The 26277-nt window shown below is 47.3% G+C and overlaps 1 protein-coding gene across 2 annotated transcripts; it reads left to right on the forward strand.

Annotated features, from left to right (window-relative positions):
- The first annotated feature begins 4999 nt into the window (after positions 1-4999).
- Eif3l (eukaryotic translation initiation factor 3 subunit L) lies at positions 5000-26277 on the forward strand. Of its 2 annotated transcripts, XM_045152339.1 has the most exons (13): positions 5000-5121; positions 5565-5613; positions 6315-6525; positions 10686-10765; positions 13456-13517; positions 14800-14869; positions 15345-15418; positions 17161-17332; positions 20614-20768; positions 21948-22118; positions 23780-24277; positions 25278-25358; positions 26094-26277. In XM_045152339.1, the coding sequence occupies exons 1-13, from the start codon at positions 5089-5091 to the stop codon at positions 26130-26132; spliced, it is 1695 nt and encodes a 564-aa protein (XP_045008274.1). In that variant the 5' UTR covers positions 5000-5088; the 3' UTR covers positions 26133-26277. The 2 variants fall into 2 exon arrangements, with proteins under 2 accessions (XP_045008274.1, XP_045008275.1); XM_045152340.1 differs by lacking the exons at positions 5000-5121; positions 5565-5613; positions 10686-10765 and having other exon boundaries at positions 6447-6525.

Consider the following 26277-nt stretch of genomic DNA (forward strand, 5'->3'; position numbering starts at 1 on the left):
ACCCTCTTCCCTCCTGCCCGAGTGTCGCTGTCAGCGAGCTAGAGAGCGAGGGAGCGAGAGAGCGAGGGAGCAGGCGGGTGGGCGGGTCCGGCCCGCTACCACGGCAACCGAGCGGGAGGGCGGGAGCTGGCGCGGCTAGACCAATGGAAAGCCTCCATCCCTGCACCAATCGAAGAGGGAAGGCAGAATACGAGCTCGAGGATTGGACAGCGTTTCCAGCAGTATGACTGACGGACGTATGAACCAATCAGAAATTGGAAGTGCCAGCCGACCCTCACCGAGTGTCGCTAGCGGAGCCAATAAGTGAGCAGAATTTTTTTTTTCTTTTCCATTTCTTCCCATCGGATCATGGGAAAGACAAAGGCAAGTGCTTTAGCCAATCACGTTGAGCCGACCTGCAACCAATCGGGAAACGAAAGGAAGAAGCCTCACTACGCATTTATAAATGTGTTTTTGATCAATGAGCAAAAAGAAGAGAAAAACCAGGCGTGGTGGCGCACGCCTTTAATCGTAGCACTGGGCAGGTAGAAGAAGAAGGATGACTGTGAGTTCGAGGCCACCCTGCGACTATATAGTAAATTCCAGGTCTGTCTGGGCTAGAGCGAACTCTACCTTGAAACAACAGTTGATGGTAACACCATGAACTGGGCAGTAATAGCTTCTAAATGAAATCGATTTCCTTTCGTCAGGGTTCTCGTTAATCCCGCATTGATTACTAGCTAACCAAGAATTGTTTTGTAATTATACCCGAGCAATCCTGCAGTATGGAGTTTGACGCAGTTACTGCTCAAAACATGTTAGCTAGCCTAGCTAGTGGTGGCGCATTCCTTTAATCCCAGCACTCGGGATGCAGAGGTAGGAGGATCTCCGAGTGTGTGAGGCCACCCTGAGAATATATAGTGAGTTCCAGGTCTTTCTGGGCTAGAAGGAGACTCTACCTTGAAACCGCCTCAACCCCCTCCCCATTATTTTTATTTTAATTTTTTGCAAGCAAAGAGAATGGGCCCACCGAGGGCCTCTTGCCACTTCAAATGAACTCTGGACTCATGTGCCACTTTGTGTACCTCGCTTTACATGGATCCTGGGGATTAAAACCCATCAGGCTTTGTTTGAAAGCAAGGGCCTTTAACTGCTGGTCCATCTCTCAAGCCCAATTTTTGAGACAGAGTCTTGTGCAGAGGCTGGTCTCAAGCCCACTATGTGACTATGACCTTGGAGTTCTGATCCTCCTGCCTGTACCTCTCAAGTGCTGGGATTACAGGCTGACCTGGAATTAGTCTCAGGCTGGCCTTGAACACACAGAGATCCTCCTACCTCAGCCTCCAAGTGCTTTGCTTTTGATAAAAAGGTCTCAAAAAAAAAAAAAAAAAAAAAGAATTCAACCGGGCGTGGTGGCACATGCCTTTAATCCCAGCACTCAGGAGGCAGAGGTAGCAGGATTGCCATGAGTTAGAGGCCAGCCTGAGATAGCATACTGAATTCCAGGTCAGCCTGGGCCAGAGCGCGGCCCTACCACGAACCCTCCCCCCCCAAAAAAAAATTCCAGGGGTGGAGAAGATTGCTTAGTGGTTAGGGCACCTGCCTGCAAAGCCTAAGGACTCATGTTCTCTACAGATCTCATGTAAACCTTCTGGAAGCACAGAGGTTAGGCAAGCGCAAGGTCTCACATGCCCACTAGATGGCACAAGCATCTGGAATTCAATTGCAGTCCTGAGACCCTGGCTGTGCCAATTCTCCCTCCCTCCCTCCCTCCCTATCTCCCTCTCTCTCTTTCTCTCTAAAATAAAAATTTAAAAAAGCAAAACAAAACCCAGACAGAAAAGTGGACAGTTTATTTGTGACCAAAAACAATAGTTTTCAATGTCCAAAGACAGAATGTAAGATGCAGTCAGGATACAGCCTATTCCTTCACTGGCCTTTTTTTTTTTTAATTTATTTATTTGAGAGTGACAGACACAGAGAGAAAGACAGATAGAGGGAGAGAGAGAGAATGGGCGCGCCAGGGCTTCCAGCCTCTGCAAACGAACTCCAGACGCGTGCGCCCCCTTGTGCATCTGGCTAACGTGGGACCTGGGGAACCGAGCCTCGAACCGGGGTCCTTATGCTTCACAGGCAAGCGCTTAACCGCTAAGCCATCTCTCCAGCTCTGGCCTTTTTTAATATCGAGAGTGCCTCATTTTTGTTTGATGGATCCTACATCAGAGGATCCATAATGAGGCTTCTAGCTGTGATGTGAAATGTGCAGGTGCAGTATGGCAGGTGGGAAGGGGCTTGAGAGATTGCACTCAAGAGAGAAACAAAGCCGGGCGTGGTGGTACACGCCTTTAATCCCAGTACTCGGGAGACAGAGGTAGGAGGATCACTGTGAGTTCGAGGCCACCCTGAGACTGCATAGAGAATTCCAGGTCAGCCTGAGCTAAAGTGAGACCCTACCTCTAAAAAAAAACAAGAGAGAGAGAGAGGGAGAAACAAATAGGACAGTAGGTGAGCTACAAGCCAGCCCCACACTCATGAAAAGTGCAACTTCATAGGCATCCAGCTGAATAGCCCGCACAGGCTAGCAACTGTGACTAATGGCGTTCCTGAATGAAGCAATTTCCTACCTCAAACCCCAGGCAAAAGATCAAGAGAAAAAGGCATTTCAGCGGCTCAGACCCTCTTCCAGCAGCTCTGGGCTGCTCGGTGCCTTCTCCTTTGAAGTCCTGCTGTTCCATGAACAGAGAAGCCTTGCCCAATCAAACATGCTGTCATCAGACATTTCATAGTCTGTAATGGGCTTCTGTCCTAATGGACTTAATGTGCTGCCAAGCAGTGGACCAAGTCTCAATACAAATGCAATCTTGAAAATAGGGTTACAATAGAAACAGGAAGGCCAAGGCAGCTGTTTTGATACAGGTAAGCTGACAGGGGCCTGGACCAGAATGGCAGAGATGAAGTGCTAAGACCTGAGAGGGTGGGAATATTTCTGGAGGTAGATCTGACAGGATTTGTAGATGCATTTATTGAAAATGGGGTATGGTGGCACACGCCTTTAATCCCAGCACTCAGGAGGCAGAGGTAGGATGATCACTGTGAGTTCGAGGCCACCCTGAGACTACACAGTGAATTCCAAGTCAGCCCCTACCTTGAGAAACCAAAGTGGGGGGGAGGTCATTTTCAGGGATTTTACTATTATCTGTATTGTAGTTCTCTAAAGTGTATGTTGTTCTAGAAGAGGTTAAAAGTGACAGCAGCCAACTGAAAAGATGGCTCAGTGGTTAAAGGTGCTTGCTTTTAAAGCCTAACTGTCAGTGTTTGATTTCCCCAGGACCCATGTAAGCCAGATGCACAAAGTGGCCTATGTGTCTGGAGTTCGTTTGCAGTGGTAAGAGGCCCTGGTGCGCCCGCACTCCACCTATCGTCTCTTTCTTTCAAATTAAATAAAAACAGTTTAGAAAAAAGAAGTGGGGACCAAAGAGATGGCTTGGCAGTTAAGATGCTTGCCTGAAAAGCCTAATGAGTCGGGTTTGACTCCCCAGCACCCATATAAGTCAGGTGCACAAAGTGGGGCATGTATCTGGAATTTGTTTGCAATGGCTGAAGCCCTGGCATGTCTATTCTCTCTCTCTCTCCTATCTCTTTCTGCTTGCAAATAAATAAATAAAAATTTAAAAACATGATACCTATGTAAATATTTACTAGCTAGATTGTTACAAGTAGGGATCCAAGTTTGTGATGATTGATGCATATATGAAGAACAAAAAGCTGGATGTGCACACTAAAATCCCAGCCGAGGCAATTTAAAGTTGGAAGCCTACCTGGGTTATACAGTGAGAACTTATCTCAAAAAAAAAAAAAAAAAGCGGGGTGGGGGGGGAAGAAAAAAAAAAAGCAAAACAGAGGGGTTATGATAGACAGTGGAGTTGGGATAGGGAAAATGGGGGGGGGGTTAAATTATGGAAGTTGTCAATAAAATAAAAACAAAATTTAAACCGGGTGTGGTGTCACATACCTTTCATCCCAGCACTTGGGAGGCAGAGGTAGGAGGGGTGCCAGGAGTTCGAGTCCACTTTGAGACTACATAATGAATTCTAGGTCAGCCTGGGCCAGAGCAAGACCCTACCTCAATAATTTTTTTTGGTGGATGGAGCTTGTTTTTAATCTTTTGTGATGATCATGTGGCCAGTCTGCCTTCTTTAAAAAAATTTTTTTTAATTAAAAACAAAAAGCTGGGCATGGTGGCACATGCCTTTAATTCCAGCACTGGGGAGGCAGAGATAGGAGAATCACTATGAGTTCGAGGCCACCATGAGACTACATAGTGAATTCTAGGCCGGTCTGGACTAGAGTGAAACCCTACCTCAAAAAAAAAAAAAAAAAAAAAAAAGGATTGGGAAGATGGCTCAGTGGGAAAGAGGGTTTGCTTTGCTGCCCAAGCATGGGGACCTGAGTTTGATCTTCAACACCCATGTAAAAAGTCAGGCATGGCCGCACAAGCCTGTAACACCAATGCTGAGAGTAGCCAGGGGGATCACTGAGGCCCACTGGTCAGCAAGTCTTACAGAAAAATGGTGTATGTTCCAGGTTCAGTGAGACTCTGCCTCAAGGAAATAAGGCAGAAGAGGACACCTGCTGACATTCTTTGGCCTTTGCACCCTGGCGCACAGGGTGTACACATCCGTGCTTCTATACAGACACACACAGTCCTAAGACAAGTTGGGACTATAGCTCAGTTTTATAGTACTTGTGGTAGGATGCTTGCCTAGTGTGTGCAAGGGTCTGGGTTCAATTCCCAACATGGGGCAAAAAGTCACAACCAACACAACCAAACCAAACAATACTAGGACCTGAACCTGGGCCTTCACAGGTGCGGGGCAAGCACTTTATCCACTGAGCCATCTCCCCAGCCTCTCACCCGACTTCTCTAGCCCAGACTAGCGGCTAGTAGGTTTCATTACTTCCTCGTAGCAACCTCAGATGGCCTGCGGCCCCTTTAAGACTTTCGGTTTCCCGGCAGGCCTCGGCGGGGCGGAACTTCCGGTCTGTGCTGCCAGGCCTGCGCGGAGTGTTCCTTCCTCCCTCTCCCGCGGGGTCTGGAGCGCCGCAGCCATGTCTTACCCCGCCGATGACTACGAATCTGAGGTACTGTGCCCGTAAGCACCGGGTGGGCTCCGCGCCGGGGGCCCGGCTCTGTGGCTCCAGGGCCTCGGGGTGACGCTGGTCGGGACGTGCCCCGGCCTCGCCTGGGCCGCGATCCTCCCTCCCGGCCTGCCCGCCCCCACGGCGTGGGCCTTCGATGCCCGAGACGGCGCGGGCCAAAGAGCCTACCGAGCGTTTCAAGCCGAGCTCTTTGGGGCCGGGCTGCATCCGGAGCAACTTCTCCGGTCCTGTGCGTTGCTTTGTCCTCTCGGTCGCAGCCGTGATGCCCTGTGGTCGTTGTCTGTGTCCCCTCCACTCGCAGGCGCGCGAACTCCCCCCGAGGTAGAAACTTGCCGTAGCTGCGTTTGTATCTTTAGCCGTAGGGCAAGCGTTTGGGGTTCGTCAGTTGGAGACTCTTGCCGACTGCGTTTTTCTTTGCTTTATAGGCAGCCTACGATCCCTATGCCTACCCGGGCGACTATGATATGCACACAGGTGAGCTCAGTCCTCCCAGGGGTGGGCACCGCTTGCAAAGTCTCAGAACCAGCTCTGACAGGCACCTCTTCAAAACTGCTCCGAGTGGAGAAGTGGGAGAGGTGTTACAAAGCCCATAAACCAAGCCTTTTTTTGTGGTTCACCTTACAATTTCAAAGGGGGAAGATTACTGACCTGGCTGTGTTTTATGTATGTATTTAACTTTTTGGTCTTTTGAGCACCACCATACCTGGCTGTATCGGTTTTTAAAATTTTATTTCAAGCAGAGAGAGAATGAGAATGTGGGCACACAGGGCGTGGTGGCACATGCCTTTAATAACCAGCACTCAGGAGGCAGAGGTAGGATGGCTGTGAATTGTAGGCTACCCAGAGACTAGTGAATTCCAGGTCAGCTTGACTACAGCAAGACTGTACTTCAACAAGCTAGAGAGAGAGAGAGAATGTGGGCAGAGCTTCTTGCCACTGCAAATGAATTCCAGATGCATGCCCCACCTGGTGCATCTGGCTTTATGTGGATATTGGGGAATGGAAATTGGGCCATTCCTTCCTCCCTTCCCTATTTCCAGTACTAGGGATTGAACCCAAGGCCCTGCACATGCTGGGCGAGTGTTCTATCACTGAACCGTGTTCCCAGCCCTGTGTGGCAATCCTGTCCTTGTGTTCCATCATATGCATGGACTCTTTTTCATTGTCTACCTTAGGAGATCCAAAGCAGGACCTTGCTTATGAACGTCAGTATGAGCAGCAGACCTATCAGGTGATTCCTGAAGTGATCAAAAACTTCATCCAGTATTTCCACAAAACCGTGTCAGACTTGATAGACCAGAAGGTGTATGAGCTTCAGGCCAGTCGTGTCTCCAGTGATGTCATTGACCAGAAGGTGTATGAGATCCAGGACATCTATGAGAACAGGTATGGATCATAGTGATGTCTTTCTGGGTAGCGCTGGTCTGGTTATACACCTCCTACAAAATGTGCAATACTTTTCTGTAAGGAGGAATAGGGGGAGCTTTGATTCCTTGGGACTAGGGACTTACTACTTAGTTATTCTTGGTACCACTAGAAACTTACAGAAGGCATAAAGTAATGTCTTTATTCACAATTGTAATCACACTTAGCATGTGTTGTCAGTATATCTCAAACAGTATTCAGAGTGGTTTTTTAAAATATATTATTTGTTTGCAAGCAGAGAGAGACAGAGAGAATGGACATGTCAGCCAGGGCCTCTGGCTGCTGTAAATGAACTCCAGATGCATGTGCCACCGTGTGCATCTGGCTTTATGTATTTACTGGGGAATCAAACTTAGGTGGATAGGTTTTACAGGCAAGCACCTTAACTGTTAAGCCACCTCTCCAGTGTTCAAAGTGTTTGTGTGTTTTCTGTTTTGCCCTTTACTCTAAATCACATTGCTAATTAAGTGCATGTGCTGAGTTCTGAACCTGACACCAGAGCCTGATTTTTTTGGTTGTTGTTGTTTTTCAAGGTAGGGTCTTGCCCAGGCTGGCCTGAAATTCACTATGTAGTCTCAGGATGGCTTCGAACTCACAGTGATCCTCCTACCTCTGCCTCCCAGGTGCTGGGATTAAAGGCATGTGCCACCATGCCCGGATAAGTAGAGCCTGATTTCTAAACTGCTGTACAACTTCTCAGTGCATTCAGTGTGAATCAAGCTCTGGAGTGTGCACTAGATTCCACACATCAGCCAGGGATGAGACAGAAAAGACCAAATTCAGGCCACTTCTGCACATAACCAGATACCTGGAGGATCCGTGACTAGGAGTCGATCTCACCTGTGTTACAGATTGCTGGGGTTTTTCTTTGTAGTCTGAATACTCAAGAAATGAAGCAGGGGAGTGGAGAGGTCAAGGCCCAAGTGTGAAGTGGAAATTTATCTATTTCTAGAGTTTGGGATGGTGGTACATACCTGTAATCCTAACACTCTGCAAGGTGAGGCAGGGGGATGGCTATGAGTTTGAGGCCATCCTGGGCTACACAGCAAGTACCAGGCAAGCCAGGGATCTATAGTAAAACTTTTGTCTCAAAAAAAATAACTGAAAATTGTACAGGTAATCAGCGTTTAATATTTGTTTTGTTTTATTTTACTCTAACCCAGGCTGACCTGGAATTCACTATGTAGTCTCAGGGTAGCCTCAAACTCATAGCAGTCCTCCTACCTTTGCCTCCTAAGTGCTGAGATTAAAGGCATGTACCACCATACCCAGCTCTAATTTTTGGTTTTTGTTTGTTTTTTTACATACTTTATTTAGGAGAATGGGCATTTCAGGGTCTCTAGCCATTGCAAACGAACTACAGATACATGTACCACCTTGTGCATATTGCTTACATGGGTACTGGGGAATTGAACCAGGGTCCTTAGGCTTCTCAGGCAAGCACCTTAACCACTAAGACATCTCTCCAGCCCCTATTTTTTTTGGGGGGGGGTATTCTCTTTTATGATTTTTATTTTATTTTTCATGGAAAGAAAGGGTTTAAATAAACTTACAGCTTTTTTTCCAACCTCCATAAATACAGACAATATAATATCATAATCCGCTTCTACCGTCTTCTTTTTTAACCTCCTGAATCCCCCTCCACTGAAACCCTTCGGTCCAGTTAGTCTCTCTTCTATTCTGACGCCATTGTTTTCTACCTCCTATCATGTGGGTCTTGTGTAGGTAGCATCAGCCACTGAGGTCATGAATACTCAGCCATTTTGTGTCTGGAAAATAGTATTGTAAAGCATTCCTTCCCTTCCTGAGACTTTTACATTTGTTGGGAGCTATGAACCAAACCTCGGCCATGTTAACAGAAACCGCCATATAGCAAGTTAAGTTCCTACTTCCTCACCTAATATTCAACTACCAGAAACAAAGGGATCGTACGCTTGGCTGAATACTCCCATGCTTCACCATGCTGATGAAGAAACAAAGGCATTGCGGCTTAACCAGTAACTCTGTGATCTTTGGCCTGATTACATCCCCTTCCCCCTACAACCTTATATAAACCTACATGTAAAAATAAAATCTCGAGGCCTTGACAAACACCTAGCATGGTCTCCTTGTGTCTGTTTTCCTTCTCCCATTCAGGTTAACTTCTCTCGGGTCCTTGTTTAACTCCCCGCTGGCCAGGGCATACATTCTTTTGGCAATGATCTTTGTCATATTTTTTTCCCCCTGAGGTATGGTCTGGCTATAGCTCAATCTGACCTGGAATTCACTATGTAGTTTCAGGGTGGCCTTGAGCTCATGATGATCCTCCTACTTCTGCCTCCTGAGTGCTGGGATTAAAGTCATACACCACCACATCTGGCCTTCGATTTTACTGGTTTTTTTTGTTTGTTTTTGTTTTTTTAGTTTTCTATTCAGCAAATACAGGCAGTTTGTTACCATTATTAGGCTCATCTGTGGCCTACCACCTCCCCATTGACCCTGCCTTGTTGAGGTATATGGGTCGTGCATTGTGGAGTTAGCCCACAGTTATTGGTACGATAAATGTCTCTGCATATCAAGACCCAACATGTGGCTCTGACATTCTTTCTGCCTCCTCTTCCGCAAAATTTCTCTGAGCCATGTTGGATTCATTTTTGGTCTGCTTCAGTGATGAGCTGTTGGGGGCCTCTGGGGCTCTGGCTCTCTGAATTGGTAGGAGTTGATTTTTCTCTGTGTTGGTCTTCCCCCTTGTGCTGGTATCCGGTTCATCAGGAAAACAGCACCCTTGCTTGTTTCGCCAATTTTCCTTAGTTTCAGTCGGGGCCCTTTTGAGGTATGATGGGGTGGCTCTCTCTTTAGGATCTGCATCTATCTTTCTTTCCCCGGGATTTGCAGCGCAGCTAGGTGGTCACCATCTTGGCTGGAAGTCCCTATTTTACTTCTTGAGAATGGTCTCATTCTGTAGCCCAGGCTTGTCTGAAACTTCCCATCTCCCTACTTCTCTCTACTGAGTGCTGGGATTACAGGCATGGACCACCACATGTGATAACATAAAACTAACTGAGCTGGGCATGGTGGTGCATGCCCTTAATCCTAGCACCTGAGAGGCTGAGCTAGGAAAATTGCCATCAGTTTGAGGCCAGCCTGATCTACTACATGAGTTCCAGGTCAGCCTGGGCTAGAGTGAGACCATGCCTCAAAAACAAACAAAACTAATACATTAAAGATCAGCTCTTGGAGGCTAGAGAGAGATAGCTTAGCAGTTAAGGCACTTGCCTGCAAAGCCTAAGGACCCAGGTTCAATTCCACAGGACCCACATAAGCCTTGCTGGGCATGGTTGTACATGCCTTTAAATCCCAGCACTTGGGAGGCAGAGGTAGGTGGGTGGATTGCAGTGAGTTCAAGGTCAGCCTGAGACTACATGGTGAATTCTGGGTCAGCTTGGGCTAGAGCAAAATCCCATCTCAAAAAGGGGGGGGGCAGTTAAATTGGGCAAATTATAAAGGTTCCATGGTAACTTTTGTAAGGTCTTTTTCCCTGAAATGCTGGAAGCAACAGCCAGGTGGCAGAGTTGAAAAGGACTTGGTAAACATAGAGCCTGACTTGGCCATTGGGAAAGTAATAAAGTGGCTCTTCATTTTTTGGGAGGGGGATACAGTTGTTAATGTGGCGGACAACTGTTCCTGCCTTTTGACTATATGCTGTCATGCTAGTGCCCAGGTTTCGGGTTTTAGAGCATTGAATTTCTAGATCGGAGTCTTCAAACCATGTATCTGTGGTATATATGTACTTACGTAGTTACACAGATTTGTTTTTGTTTTTATTGTTTGTGTGTGTGCATGTGCTATGGCATGCGTGTGGATGTCAGAGGACAACCTCTAGGTATTTTTTCCTCTCCCTCCACCTTTTAAATCTGGGCCTTTTTTGTCACATTGCATACATAGACATAGACAAACAGTAATAAGGAAGGTAGGTAGGCCTGAGGGCCGAGTCAGGATGAGGAATGTTGTAGCCTTTGAGAGATGAGTTCTGTTTCTGTAACATCTTCCCATCTCTGAGCCTGGGTCTTGGTCAGTGAAACATGAAGGTTGGTCTAAAGGTCTTCTTTTAGAGTTGTAGAATGTTTCTGTTTGGTTTTCAGCTGGACCAAGCTGACTGAAAGATTTTTCAAGAATACGCCTTGGCCTGAGGCTGAAGCCATTGCTCCGCAGGTTGGCAACGGTAGGTATGAATGCTTGGTCTCGTATGCTGAATAGGATGCTGTGACCTGTTCATTAAACAGAAGTTCAAGAAGGCTCGGCTGTGCTTTGCTCAGCGTTTCATCTCCCCAGAGCTTAGGATGTAGTTGGTTGTTAGTAAATTGCATATCAAGTGAAGGCTGTATAATTTGGGAGAGGAAGGAGCTCTCTCAGGTATGGACAGAACTAAAATTGAGCTTTGTCCTAACGCGTTTCCCTTTACCCCTAATTGGGGTCTGAGTTTCATTACAGCTTGCTAGCCTCTTCATTTTTGTAGATGGTGCCCTTTTTCTGTAACAGATGAGGTCAGCATATGTCTTACTTTTTTTAAAGTATACTTTTTATTGATAACTTCCAGAATTGTCAACAATATCCCATGGTAATTCCCTCCCTGTCTGTCTTATTTTTTGTTGTTTATTTATTTTTATTTATTTGAGAGCTACAGATAGAGAAAGAGGCAGAGAGAGAGAGAGAGAGAATGGGTGCGCCAGGGCTTCCAGCCACTGCAAATGAAGTCCAGATGCATGGGCCCCCTTGTGCATCTGGCTAACGTGGGTCCTGGGGAATCGAGCCTCAAACCAGGGTCCTTAGGCTTCACAGCCAAGCGCTTAACCACTAAGCCATCTCTTCAGTCCTGTCTTATTTTTTATTTGATTTTATTTTTAATATTTCTATTTATTTGAGAGAGAGAAAAAATGGGCATGCAGGGCCTCCAGCCACTACAAATGAACTCCAAACTCATGTGCCACCTTGTGTATCTGACTTATGTGGGTCCTTTGGCTTGGCAGGCAAGTGCCTTAACCACTAAGCAATCTCTCCATCCTGTCTTTTAAAAATTTTTTTTCAACTTTATGCCCATCCCACCCTTGTGTGCCATCACGCCCCCTCTGGATCCCCAAGTTGCCCTGCTCCTCACCAGCTTGAATTGGTTGTTGACTCAGACTACTTCCTTCCGTGCGCCCCTGGGGTGCCAGCTACCCCACCAGATGCTTGCTCTGGTCCTCCTTCCTCCTTATCATCATCATCATCATCATCATCATGGAGGACAAACTGCAGGGTGTTGGGTCACAGGGGTTCCTGGCCACCCTGTTCCCCTTTCAGCCTCTGGAGGATCTGGCGCAGCATAGGACCTAAGGATTTTCCATCTGGGACGAGGGAGAGCAGAAGAGTACCAGTGTGCCTGTGCATCCGCGACAGGCTGTGCCCATCTTTTATTTTTTATTTTTATTTACTATTATTTTTTTTTTGTTTATTCTTATTTATTTGAGTGCCACAGAGAGAGAAAGAGGAAGACAGAGAGAGAGAGAGAGAGAATGGGCACGCCAGGGCTTCCAGCCTCTGCAAACGAACTCCAGACGCATGCGCCCCCTTGTGCATCTGGCTAATGTGGGACCTGGGGAACCGAGCCTCGAACCAGGGTCCTTAGGCTTCACAGGCAAGCGCTTAACCGCTAAGCCATCTCTCCAGCCCTACTATTATTATTTTTTGTTTAGTTTTTCGAGGTAGGGTCTCACTCTAGCCAGGCTGACCTGGAGTCTCAGGGTAGCCTCGAACTCGCAGTGATCTTCCTACCTTTGCCTCCCAGCGCTGGGATTAAAGGCGTGTGCCACCACACCCAGCCCCATTTTTATTTTTTAAATTGTTTATTGAGAGAGAGTAAGAGAAAGAGAATGGGTGAGTTCCAGATGCATGCATCAACTTGTGAATCTGGCTTACATGATTACTGGGGAATCAAACTTGGGTCCTTAGGTTTCACAGGCAAGCACCTTAACCACTAAGCCATGTCTCCTAACAGGTGTATCTTGCTCTTACCCTTTCTTCCCTCCCTCCCTCTAACCCAGGTCTGCACAGATGCTAGGCAAGCACTATAACATTAGGCTATTCTTCCAGAACCCAGCACTCTATTTATTTATTTATTTTATTTTTGTTCTTTAAAGGTAGGGTTTCACTCTAGCCTAGGCTGACCTGGAATTCACTGTGTAGTTCCAGGTTAGCCTTGAACTCTGCCTTCCAAGTGCTGAGATTAAACGCACCAACCTTCAGTTTGAAATGATTGTTCTTTTCCTCCATTGAATTATTTTGGCATACTTGTGAAGTTAAGTGATCCTATACTTTTCGATTCATTTCTCTTTCTTTTAAATAAATTTATTTATTTGAAAGAGAGGTCGAGCCAGGCATGGTGGCACACACCTTTAATCACAGCACTTGGGAGGCAGAGGTAGGAGGATCATCGTGAGTTGCAGGCCACCCTGAGACTACATAGTGAGTTTCAGATCACCCTGGGCTAGCGTGAAACCCTACCTCTAGAAACTTTTAAAAAAGAGAGAGAGAAAAAGAGGCAGATAGAATGGAAAGCCAGATTTGGTAGCATGTGCCTGTAATATCAGCATTTGGAAGGCTAAGGCAAGAGTGAAAATAAGTTTGAGGCCAATCTGGGATACATAATGAGCTTCTCATCAACCTACGTCCAGAAGCCCTATCTTACACTGAGACTAAGGTGAGGGCACAGAGTAGATGAGAAATGACCTCGCCCCCTGTGTGTATTCTTGGAATTCAAGCCTAAAAGCTTAGATGCTAGTTAGTCTCTAAGGGTCTCTCTTCCCCCAAGGTGACAGCTCCAGAAGACCTCCATTGTATGATGGACTCCTAGTGTCTCTTTGCCATCTCTTTCAGATGCTGTGTTCCTGATTTTGTACAAAGAATTATACTACAGGCATATATATGCCAAAGTCAGTGTGAGTATCTTCTACAAATGTTTTTAGCACTTTTGAGATTTTAGTTAATTTATTTTTTAGAGAGAGAAAGAGAGTGGGCACATCAGGGCCTCTAGTCCCTGTAAACGAACTACAGATGCATGTACCACCTTGTGGACCTGGCTTACATAGGTATTGGGGAAGTGAACCTGAGTCCTTAGGCTTTGCAGGCAAGTGCCGCTAAGCCATTTCTCCAACCCTTAAATGATTTTTGATTTTGAGGGTTTTTTTGAGTCAGGGCCCCACATTACCCCACGCTGACCTGGAATTGACATAATCCCCCTATCTCAGTCTTCCAAGTGCTGCGGTTAGTGGCAGATGCACCATCCCCAGCCGCTTTTTAAACTTAAAACAAAAACCCTTTCATGCCTAGAACGTAGTCACTGGTTTGTTTTTTAATATTTGTTTATTTATTTGAGACAGAGAGGAAGAGAATGTCCATTCCAGGACCTCTAGCCACTGCCAACCAACCCCACATGCATCTGTCACCTCGTGCATCTAGCTTACATGGGTACTGGGGAATCAAACATGGTCCTTAGTCTTCGCAGGCAAGCGCCTTAACTACTAACCATCTCTCCAGCCCAATGACTATAATTTTTATTCAGTCCATGTCCAAGAGGGGTTGTTGAGCTTCCTTTGAAGAACCGGGGCTCTCAACCCCAAGGCTGCTTGTACCTATCCCAAATGCATGGTTTGCATGCATATTGCTCTCCTTCAACTGTCAGTTTCCTCAGCAGTAGAAACTCTAAATCAGGCTCAGGAGCTGTGTGGTGGGCCAGCTAATTAACTATGGAGCAGGTAATGGAGTGCATTTGTTGATCTCTGGGATACTTATCTTTGGCACTGTAAAACCTCTCTAACCCCGGCCCACTTCAGCCCAGTGCAGCCTTGTCTCTACTTCCTGACCTCCAGGTGCCGCAATTTGACCTGTCATTGTTAGTGCAGTTTTTCCTGAAGTACCTTCCCTTCTCTGTACCAGATCTATCTGCACACCTGTTCTTTGTCGGTTAAGGTCTGTGCTCATAATCCCTGGCCCTGTGGCCAAGTGTTCTGTGCCCCTGCGGCTGTAGCACCTCGCTCTTCTTCAGTGCTCTCCCATGCCAAAGGACAGCCCCTGTTCTCAGCAGTCTCCCATGCCAAAGGACAGCCCCTGTTCTCAGCAGTCTCCCAATCCAAAGGACAGCCCCTGTTCTTAGCAGCCACGGTAGGCCGCGAGCGGAGCGTCAGTTAGCTGTGTGTCCTGAAGTCTGTGTTCTCTTTACAGGGCGGACCTTCCTTAGAGCAGAGGTTTGAATCCTATTACAACTACTGCAATCTCTTCAACTACATTCTCAGTGAGTCTGAGTTTGGGCCAATGGAATGAAGTTAGGAGGGCTCCCAGGTTTTAAGTTTTGGGTTTTTGGGGGGAGGGCAGGGGGGAGGGACTCACTCTAGCTCAGGCTGACCTGGAACAAATTCTGTAGCTCCAGGCTGGCCTTAAAATTCCTAACTCAGTCGGACGTGGTGGCGCCCACCTTTAATCCCAGCACTTGGTAGGCAGAGGTAGGAGGATCACCATGAGTTTGAGGCCACCATGAAACTGCATAGTGAATTCCAGGTCAGCCTCGGCCAGAGTGAGACCCTACCTTGAAAAACAAAAACAAAAAACTCCTAGTTCATCTTCCCCATTGGGTTACTGTGCCCGGCTCTCCCAACTTGTTTTAGGAGGATTTTATGTGCAGGTGGTAAGGGGAGAGAGCTTGTGATTCATAGGCCTACTGAAATGGCAAAGTCGTTGCCTTGAATCTGACATTCCTGTGATCTGTACAGATGCTGATGGACCTGCTCCCCTTGAACTACCCAACCAGTGGCTCTGGGACATCATTGATGAGTTCATCTACCAGGTATCTGACCAGCTTCGGCCTTAATTTGAGATAAGTAGTTCAGCAAGGAGCAGCCATAACCATTGTGTGACAGTATCCCCAGCATAGTGTAAAATGCCATGGCAGTATTCTTCTGTGTCACGTGGTTTTTCTGAAGCAAATAGTAAAGCCTTAGTCCTCCAGCCGTGAATTTAGATGTCATAGAATTGAATTGAGCAACTTGATTCCACCAAGTTCATATCTGACCTTGAGAGCTGGCCTAGCAGGCACATAGACCCTAGGTCTCTATCAAAAATAAAGTCGCATGCATCTGGAATTCATTTGCAGTGGCTAGATGTTCTGGCATGCCTTCCCTCCCTCCCCCCAGCCCTCTCTCCCTCCCTCTTTCTCATAAATAAAAAGTAAGCTGGGTGTGTGGTGGCTCATGCCTTTAATCCCAGCATTTGGGAGGCAGAGGTAGAAGGACTGCCATGAGCTCAAGGCCACCCTGAGGCTACATAGTGAATTCCAGGTCAGCCTGAGCTAGAGCAAGACCCTACCTTAGAAAACCAAAAAAACCCAAAATGTTATTTGAGGTCCACACACTCAACTTTGTGAGTCCAAAGTGCTTGTGAATTGTGGTTAGTGAGCTGAGACATCTTCATAGGGCTTTTTTTTATTGGGGGGTGGGGTTCAAGGTAGGGTCTCACTCTAGCTCAGGCTGACCTGCACTTCACAATGTAGTCTCATTGGCCTCAAACTCACAGAAGTCCTCCTACCTCCACCTTCCAAGTGTGGGGATTACAGGCGTGCGCCACCACGCCCGGCTTCATAGGGCTCTTTGAGAGTCATGCTCAAGTGGAGGTTTCAGTGCCATTCATGGTGGAAGCCACGTGCCACACTTGCCTTGCTTGGCCATCTCTGGCTCCTTGGCTGTCAGTCTCCTACTTGACATAATTTTAGATAGTTGGCAGCCCTGTGATCCTCTGCAGATCTTCATCCCTCTCAGAATAAGCGTAATCCCCCGCTGAGCTGGTGTTCTCTTATTAACGAGCTTATAGGCTTTGCAATCCATAGTGGCTGACTGAGGGTCAGTAAGCACCTGTGTGTGTCTTCTGGCTAAATAGATGGCTCACAGGGTAAGGGGCTCTTCTTCCCCACTCTTCTTTTACATTTGCTGGTTTGTTTTGTTTTGTTTTGTTTTTCAAATTAGGACTTCACTGTAGGCTGACCTAGAATTCACTACTTAGTCTCAGGGTGACCTCTAAACAGTGATCCTCCTACCTCTGCCTCCCACGTGCTGGGATTAAAGGTGTGCGCCACCACGCCCGGCTTCATTTCTTTTCCTTGATGCAAATACTGTGTGGACGTGCTGTTAGTACCAAGAAGTTTTGTTTTCTCAAACTGCGGATGAAGTGAAAGTGCCTGTTCCCTTGCTTTGCAGGCTCTTCAGATCGTATCTGGAAGGAAAGTCAGGCTCCACATTGGTTCTTGGGAGTTCGTATAAACCTGTGCCTATAGAGACATTACTTAACAATGCCGTGCTCTGTCCTGTGCCATTTGCTGTGACTTGGAATGCTTAACCTTTTGGAGGCTGAAGCAGTTAAATGGAGAGGTTGAGGATGGCCTGGGCTCCATAGATAGACTTGGCTCAGGGTTTAGAACAGGAAGTGAAATCCTACTGTCACCCTTGTCCAGACAGAACTCGGGTGTCACCTCATTTCAGGCTGTGCCCCTGGATTTGCCTTTGTGTTAATGTCCCGGCTGCATTTTTTTTTTAACAGTTCCAGTCATTCAGTCAGTACCGCTGCAAGACTGCCAAGAAATCAGAGGAGGAAATTGACTTCCTTCGTTCCAATCCTAAAATCTGGAATGTTCACAGTGTCCTCAATGTCCTTCATTCACTGGTGGACAAATCCAACATCAACAGGCAGCTAGAGGTGTACACCAGTGGAGGTGAGTGTGACGGACTGGTTGTGAGAGTCCAGCTGCTTGTGTGGTCTCAGTTAACCACTGGATCACTGTGAGGTTACGGGCTACTGATGTTCCGAGGTGTGCGGGTGTGAACAAGGAGCTCGGTGCTGGTGCTGGTGCCTGCAGACTGAGCCTCGTTGACACCTGCATTTGTTTCTTCTGTTTCCAGGGCTTTTGCTTGGATTAGCACATCTCAAACTTTTTGTTGTTAGGAACACTTACTTTGACTGATTATTTTGAGACAGGGTCTCATGTAGCCCAGGCTGAACTTAAAACTCACTATGTAGAGCCGGGCGTGGTGGTGCACGCCTTTAATCCCAGCACTCGGGAGGCAGAGGTAGGAGGATTGCTGTGACTCCAAGGCCAACCTGAGACTACATAGTGAATTCCTAGAGTGAGACCTTACCTCAAAAAAAAAAAAAAAAATATATATATATATATATATATCACTAAGTAGCTGAAGATGACCTTGATCTTTGGGTCCTCTTGCTCTCACTACCTGAGTGGTAGGATTTCAGGCATACACCATCACGCTTGATTTATTCCGTGCTTGTTGGGTGAACCCAGTACTTAGTACATGTTAAACAAGCACTCTACAAATTAAGCCATATCCCTAGCTCTTGTTTTGTTTGTGGTAGTGTTTTATTGTGCGGGGGGGAGGTGGTATGGTGAGCAGGAGTCCTTGAGATCACACATACTAGGCAGGAGTTCTCCTGAGCTTAATCCCAACCCCTGTTTGATTTTTTTTTAATTAGTTAATTTATTTATTTATTTTGGTTTTTCGAGGTAGGGTCTCACTCTAGCCCAGGCTGACCTGGAATTACTATGGAGTTTCAGGGTGGCCTCGAACTCACAGTGATCCTTCTACCTCTGCTTCCTGAGTGCTGGGATTAAAGGCATGCACCACCACGCCCGACAGTGATTTTTTTTTTTTTTATAGCAAAATATGCACTTTGTACATCTGGCTTTATGTAGGTACTGGGGAATGAACCCAGGTCAACACTGCCAGCAAGCATATTTAACCTCTGAGCCATTCCCTGTTTGTGGTTTTGAGACTGGGCCTAATTATTTAGCATAGACTGGCTTTGAACTTGCAACAAGCATCTGTAACCCCTAAATTTTACTTTTTGTTTGTTTGTTTTTCAAGGTAGGGTCTCACTCTAGCCCAGGCTGACATGGAATTCATTATGTAGTCTCATGGTGGCCTGAAACTCATGGTGTTCCTCCTACCTCTGCCTTCCAAGTGCTGGGATTAAAGCTATGCACCACTGTGGTTTAAATCTTACGATTTTTAGTTTTGCTTAATTCAATTTTTTTTGTTAATAGCTAGACGGATGTCAGTTTTCTTTGAAGTCTTACAGATCACTTTTTAAAAAAATTATTTATTTGACAGAAAGAGGGAGAGGAAGAGAGAGAAAGAGAGAATGGGTGTGCCAGGGCCTCTAGCCACTGCAAACAAACTCCAGACACATGCGCCCCAGTGTGCATCTGGCTAACATGTGTCCTGGGGAATTGAAACTAGGTCCTTTGGCTTTGCAGGCAAATGCCTACAGATCACTTTTTTTGTTTTTGAAAAAGTATGCCAAATACCTAAACTTAGTAACCATGGTTTTCCTTCCTTTTTTCTTTCGGTTTGCTTGTTTTTAAAATATTTTATTTATTTGAGAATGAGGTAGAGAAAGGGAATGGGCATGCCAGGGCCTCCAGCCACTGTAAATGAACTCCAGACGCATATACTACCTTATGCATCTGGTTTAGGTGAGGAATCAAACCTGGGTCCTTAGGCTTCTCAGGCAAGCACCTTAACTGTTAAACCATCTCTCCAGCCACTATTTTTGTTTTTCAAACAGGGTTTCATGATATATACTAGGCTGGCCTCAAATTTACTATGTAGCTGCGGCTGGCCTTGAAGTCCTGATCTTCCTGCCTCCTCTTCCCAAATGCTGGAATTACAGGTATATGCCATTATGGTTTTGTGTCATTTTTCTTTTCTTTTTTTCATGTGTCATGCATTTAAAAAAAATAATTTTGTTTGAGAGCTGGGTGTGGTGGCACACGCCTTTAATCCCAGCACTTGGGAGGCAGAGGTAGGAAGATTGCTTTGAGGTCAAAGCCACCCTGAGATTACATAGTCCAGGTCAGCCTGGACTAAAGTGAGACCCTACCTCAAAAAGTGTGTGTGTGTGTGTGTGTGTGTGTGTATACACATACATCATACATACATACATACAGACAGACAGAAAGACAGACACACACACACACGTATATATTAGAAAGAGAGGGAGTTAGGGCCAGGTAGGTACAGAGAGATTGGGTGTGTCAGGCCCTCAAGCTACTGCAGACAAACACCAGGTGAATGTGCCACCTTGTGTATCTGGCTTACTTGGGTCCTGGGGAATTGAACCTGGGTCCTTTGGCTTTGCAGGCAAATGCCTTAACTGCTAAGCCATCTCTCCAGCCCAGTGTGTCATGCATTTAAGTAAAAATGGTACAGGTGGTAGCCCACGCCTTTACTCCCAGCACTCTGGAGGCAGAGGTAGGATTGCCGTGAGTTCAAGGCTACCTTGAGACTACATAGTGAATTCCAGATCAGCCTGAGCTAAAGTGAGACCCTACCTCAAAAAACAAAAAAGAAGAAAAGAAAACAAAAGGTACAGGTATGTTGCAGAGTGCAAGCAATGCAGTGTGGTGTCTGGTATGTCACTGCCTGGTTCAAAGATGTGTGTGGCTCTGCCCAGCCTCATGTTTGCATTGTCAGTGCAGTTTGACAGGGACTATCGCCTGATTAGGAAAATAGCTTTGGCTTCCTGGACTCCCCGAAAGTTGCTGCTTGGAGTAACTTATGAGAGGCCTGTCTCCTAGTCGAAGTAGATTGAGACAAACAAGTAAACTGCCACCCTCCAAAGCCACCATTAGCAGTTTAGCAGACCAGGCACTGTTTCTTCATCCTGCTTCCCAGGTAGGTATTCTGTCTTCAGGGAACTTAAAAGCTGACCACAGGGCTGGCGAGATGGCTTAGAGGTTAAGGCCCTTGCCTCCACAGCCTAAGGAACCAGGTCCACTTCTTCAGTACCCACATAAAGCCAGATGCACAAGGTGGCGTTTGAGTCTATAGTTCATTTGCAATGGCTATTCTCTGTCTCTCTCTCAAATAAAGGAGAAAAAAAAAGTTGACCCCAGGTGAGAAGATTTCTAAATGATATTGAAAGGTCAGGTGTGCCCTCAGTGACCTCCTCCTGCTGAAGTGTATTTGTTCCTCTCAGGTGACCCTGAAAGTGTGGCTGGGGAGTATGGAAGGCACTCCCTCTACAAGATGCTCGGCTACTTCAGCCTGGTGGGGCTGCTGCGCCTGCACTCCCTGTTGGGGGATTATTACCAGGCCATCAAAGTGCTGGAGAACATCGAACTGAACAAGAAGGTAAATGACCTGTCCCCTCTGGTATGACTCCCCAAGGCTGAAATGCCTGTCTGCTTTCAATGGAACTTTGATTTCTCAGGACACAGGTTTCTAGGAAACAGGATCTTTCCTCCCCACCCCCAATCCAGGCAGGTTAAAAGTCCAGTGTGAACCTGTGCAAACCACTGAGGTGTAACTGGACATGACTGTTGGTGGTTAGTGATGCTGAGATTACTGCAAATTGCAGGCTAGCCTTGTTTTCCTAGCAAGTCCCAGGCCAGCCAGAGCTCTGTCTCAAAGAACAAAACGAAACAAACAGCAACAACAACAAAAACAAAGGCTGAGTTCTGAAGTGTGTATCTGTTGATACATGATTAGTGTGATGTTTTCCCTGGCCTCAGGAGGAGGCACTTCTGTGTGGGGTGGGGGTGGCACACGTGCCACACATGTGCCACTTTGCTTTCAGCTTTATGTGAGTGCTGGGGAATCGAACCCTATTGGCAGGCTTTGGATGTGAGTGCTTTTTTGTTTGTTTTGAGGTAGAGTCTCGCTTTAGCCCAGGCTGACCTGGAATTCACTACGTAGTCTCGGGATGGCCTCGAACTCATATCAGTACTTCTACCTCTGCCTCCCGAGTGCTGGGATTAAAGACATGTGCCACCACACCCAGTGCAAGTAAGTGCTTTTAACTGCTGAGCCATCTCGCCGGTCCCAGGAGGAGGCACTTTTTAATTTGCCATTTGATTTGTTCACAAGTGTGTGCTTCTGTCCTTTGTCCATTTCTACATAGGGCTGAATTGGAAGAAGCAAGGAAGACACAAATGTTGAAGTGAAGAAGGTTTTAGGGGTCACTTGATCTGGTTTCTTTGTGTCACATTTAAGAAAGTAGGGCCTCTGCTGGGCGTGATGGCACGTGCCTTTAATCCCAGCACTTGGGAGGCAGAGGTAGGAGGATCACTGTGGGTTCGAGGTCACCCTGAGGCTCCATAGTGAATTCCAGGTCAGCCTGAGCTAGAGTGAGTGAGACCCTACCTCCAAAAACCAAAAAAGAAAAAGAAAAAAGAAAGTGGAGGCTCTGGGAAGTTCAGGGTCCTGCATGAGGAGATCTCCATTTCCACCCCAGCTGCCACTAAACCCCACTGACTTCACCCTGTCTGGAGCGGGCTCAGGACTCAAGGATGTTTCTTCCACCTTCTGCAGAGCATGTACTCCCGTGTGCCCGAGTGCCAGGTCACCACATACTACTATGTTGGTTTTGCCTATTTGATGATGCGTCGCTATCAGGATGCCATCCGTGTCTTTGCCAACATCCTCCTCTACATCCAGAGGACCAAGAGCATGTTCCAAAGGACCACATACAAGTATGAGATGGTAAGGAGAACTCTGCTCATGGCCTTCACATTGCTGAGTCCTTGGTTCCTATGCCAACTAATTCATGTGATGTGGTATTGTATGGTGTGTGGTGTACCCAAGTATGAGCAGATGAATGGGTCTTTATGGCAGAGACCAGGGGATTAGGATGGATATCTGCCTCTGTTACTAGTCCCCATGCCCTTGAGATGAGTGTCTCACTGAAGCCAGAGCAGCAGTTTTCGTAAGTCTCAGCGATTCTTTGATCTCTGCCCCCCCCCCCCCGCCCGTCCCTACTCATCAGGTTGGAGTTGTGTATGGTCATGCCCAGCTGCTTTCATTACATAGGTGTTGGGGAATGAAACTCCGAATGAATGAGCCCTAATGCTTGCAAGGCAAGTGCTCTTATCCATGGAGCCTTCTGCCCAGCCCCAGCTTCGCAAGTGTTTTTTTTGTGTGTGTGTGTGTTTTTTTTTGTTTGCTTTTTTGGTTTTTCATGGAAGGTTCTCACTCTGGTCCAGGCTGACGTGTAATTCACTATGTAGTCTCAGGGTGGCCTCGAACTCACAGCGATCCTTCTGCCTCCCCAGTGCTGGGATTAAAGGCGTGCACCACCATGCCTGGCCATTTGTATTTCTTTGTGTTGGAAATCGTCAAACTCCTTGCATCTAGTTCTTTGTCCATATAAGTTGATATAAACTGTCCCTCTGTTCTGCCTTTGAACACCTAATTCTTTTTCTTCCTATCTATTTGGTGCCTGTTCTCTGATCTACTCTCCCCTGCACCTTGTGACCATTATTCAAGGTCTTGATAGGCAGCTCTAGCTGGCCTAGTACTCATTGCTAAGACCGGCTTCTAAGTTGTGGCATCACCCTGCTTCAGCCTCCCTCCTGCTAGCGTTACAGGCAGGCAACACCATGCATGCCCATTACTCTGCATTCGTGTGTGTATATGTGCGTCTTTGAACCTAGGGCCTCGTACTTGAATGTATGGTGGTACTATAGCACTGTAAATTGGCTTAGGTGAGTGGCAAGGAAGAGTTGGGAATTGTGGCATTAGGTTCTGTAGTAACTTCTTTTTTTTTAATTTTTAATTTATTTTTATTTTTGGGTTTGGTTTTTTGAGGTAGGGTCACTCTGGCTCAGACTGACCTGAAATTCACTATGTAGTCTTAGGGTGGCCTTGAACTCTTGGCGATCCTCCTACCTCTCTACCTCCCTGAGTACTGGGATTAAAGGCGAGTGCCACCATGCCCTGCTTGCCTGAGTTTTTTGTTGTTGTTGTTGTTTGTTTGTTTTCTAAGGTAGGGTTTCACTCTAGCTCAGGCTGACCTGGAATTCACTATGTATTCTCAGGGTAGCCTCGAACTCTCGGTGATCCTGCTACCTCTCTGCCTCCCGAGTGCTGGGATTAAAGGCGTGCGCCACCACGCCCGGCATTGCCTGAGAGTTTTGATAACTGATCTTAGCTTGTGTAAAAGAATTGACACTCCAGTTACATGTGGTCCACACTGGGTAGCTGAGGCACCAGAGTGGGGTTCTAGAGAGCTGGGGAGGACTGTGGGCTACCCTGGGAGAGGTCGGTGTACATTGTGTGTGCAGGACAGCATGAAACATGGAAGCTTTATGCAGCTGGGAGTGCAGTGGGGCCTCAGTCAGTGCATCTCATTGCTCTCCCCTCAGATTAACAAGCAGAATGAGCAGATGCACGCGCTGCTGGCCATCGCCCTCACCATGTACCCCATGCGGATTGATGAGAGCATCCACCTGCAGCTGCGGGAGAAGTATGGGGACAAGATGCTGCGCATGCAGAAAGGGGACCCGCAGGTCTACGAGGAACTTTTCAGCTACTCATGCCCCAAGTTCCTGTCACCTGTAGTGCCCAACTATGACAACGTACACCCCAACTACCACAAAGAGCCCTTCCTGCAGCAGCTGAAGGTGTTCTCGGACGAAGTGCAGCAGCAGGCCCAGCTCTCCACCATCCGCAGCTTCCTCAAGCTGTACACCACCATGCCCGTGGCCAAGCTGGCCGGCTTCCTGGACCTCACAGAGCAGGAGTTCCGCATCCAGCTTCTCGTCTTCAAGCACAAGATGAAGAACCTGGTGTGGACCAGTGGCATTTCGGCCCTAGACGGCGAGTTCCAGTCCGCCTCTGAGGTTGACTTCTACATCGACAAGGCAAGGCCCCGCGTACTCTGCTCAGCGCTCAGTGAAGGGTGTGACAGTTACGACAGCCACGTGGTACATAGGTGTTGCCAAGTACTGCACTGAGGAAGGCAAGCAGTGTAGGAGACACAGCTTACACACAGAACATGCTTAGGGAAAAAGAAAAGAGCCAGGTGTGGGGGGCGCATGCCTTTAATCCCAGCACCAGGGAGGCAGGGGTGGGAGGATCACCGTGAGTTTGAGGCTAGCCTGAGACTCCGTAGTGAGTTCCAGATCAGCCTTGGCCAGAGTTGAGACCCTACATCAAAAACAAAACTGAGTCAAGCATGGTGACACACACTTTTGATTCCAGGTCAGCCTGGGCTAGCATGAGACTCTACCTAAAACAATAAAAAAGACGGCTGGAGGCTGGGTGTGGTGGCACAGGCCTTTAATCCCAGCACTCAGGAGGCAGAGGTGGGAGAATCACTGTGAGTTCAAGGCTAACCTGGAACTACATAGTGAATTCCAGGTCAGCCTAGGCTACAGTGAGACCCGACCTCAAGAAAAAAAGAAACGTAGAAAGAAGGCTGGGGGACTAGAGAGATGGCTTAGTGGTTAAGCACTTGCCTGTGAAGCCTAAGGACCCCAGTTCGAGGCTCAATTCCCCAGGACCCACATTAGCCAGATGCACAAGGCGGCGCACACATCTAGAGTTCGTCTGCAGTGGCTAGAGGCCCTGGCGGGCCCATTCTCTCTCTCTCTGCCTCTTTCTCTCTGTCTGTTGTTCTCAAATAAATAAAAAATAAACAAAAAAAGATTTTAACAACAAAAAAAAAGAAGGCTGGGGACGTAGCTGAGTGGTTGAGTGCTTGCCTAGCTTGCGTGAGACCCTGTGTTTAACTCCCCATAGTGCAAGTAAGCGAAGGAAGGGTCTTCTGTAGCACAAGGCACATGTGATTTGCAAGGAAATGCTTCTGGGCCTGGTGGTCCTGCGGCTCCACATGCCCTTCACCGTCTGCTCTCCCCACAGGATATGATCCACATTGCGGACACCAAAGTTGCTAGGCGCTATGGGGATTTCTTTATCCGTCAGATCCACAAATTTGAAGAGGTAAGAAATCTGAGAAAGTGGCTTATTGGCTGAAGATAGGGATGAGAGCTATTGACTTTTTCATTCCTCATGTCTGTTTTTAAGAAAACCTGTGATTGCCTTTTAAGTTTCTGAGCTAGGCTGTCTGGCAGCTTGGGGGTGGGGTGGGCCTGTAGGAGTTGCTGTGTCAGCCCTCTCTGGGGCATCTCTTTCCAAGATCTCCATCTGCCTCTGCCAGTGGCTGTTCTCTTCCCTCCCTGGTTTTTCCTAATATGGGTGGATTTGATCCTGTCCTCACAAGCCTCCTCCCTCCCCCTTGGGTTGTTCTGCAGCTCAGACAGGTCTGGCTGGTGCCTGCGCGCTGGGGAGCGGGAAGCTCTGTAGCACTCACTGTCCTATCCTCGGAAAGGTCTGAAGAGCTCGGGTGTGGGACCTCCTTATGGCTGTCACTAGTGCTGGGAATTCGCCAGCAGAGGTCAGACTCCTGCAGGATTGTGACCAAGCCCAGAGCTGTTTTTACCTTCTAGCCATCCAGGGAAAGAAAGAAGAAAGCTAAGACTCAAGGCAGAGCGGAGTGAGGTGTGGGCTCCTGAGTGTGAGGGCAGATGAACAGCGCAGAGCTTAAGGCTTTCCACACACAGTGGACACCTCCACAGTGCCCTCCCTGACCTCACCTCACCTCAGCAGGGCTGCTGTGTGTCCATAGCAGTGATCATGGAAGACCCCATATTTAATTTTGCTTTTCTTCCCTCCTAGCTTAATCGAACCCTGAAGAAGATGGGACAAAGACCTTGAGGGCATTCATAATTAGCCAGGGACCTGCTTGGTTATTGTACGTGGGAAGCGTTCTTGTCACCATGAAGCCTTTTCTCAGATCAGCCATCAGCTGCTCAGGACTATAATGTTGTCAGGTGACGTCAGTAAAGCATCTTTGTTTGGA

Source organism: Jaculus jaculus, chromosome 6 (genome assembly GCF_020740685.1).
Source record: "Jaculus jaculus isolate mJacJac1 chromosome 6, mJacJac1.mat.Y.cur, whole genome shotgun sequence".
NCBI lineage: Eukaryota > Metazoa > Chordata > Mammalia > Rodentia > Dipodidae > Jaculus > Jaculus jaculus.

What these genes read in the sequence shown, in the direction of transcription:
- Eif3l (XM_045152339.1), top strand. Translation starts at nt 5,089, where the DNA reads ATGTCTTACCCCGCCGATGACTACGAATCTGAG. An exon ending in CAGGACATCTATGAGAACAG is followed by an intron (nt 6,526 to 10,685) that starts GTATGGATCATA and finishes TTTGGTTTTCAG; the next exon opens with CTGGACCAAGCTGACTGAAA. An exon ending in AGATCCACAAATTTGAAGAG is followed by an intron (nt 25,359 to 26,093) that starts GTAAGAAATCTG and finishes CTTCCCTCCTAG; the next exon opens with CTTAATCGAACCCTGAAGAA.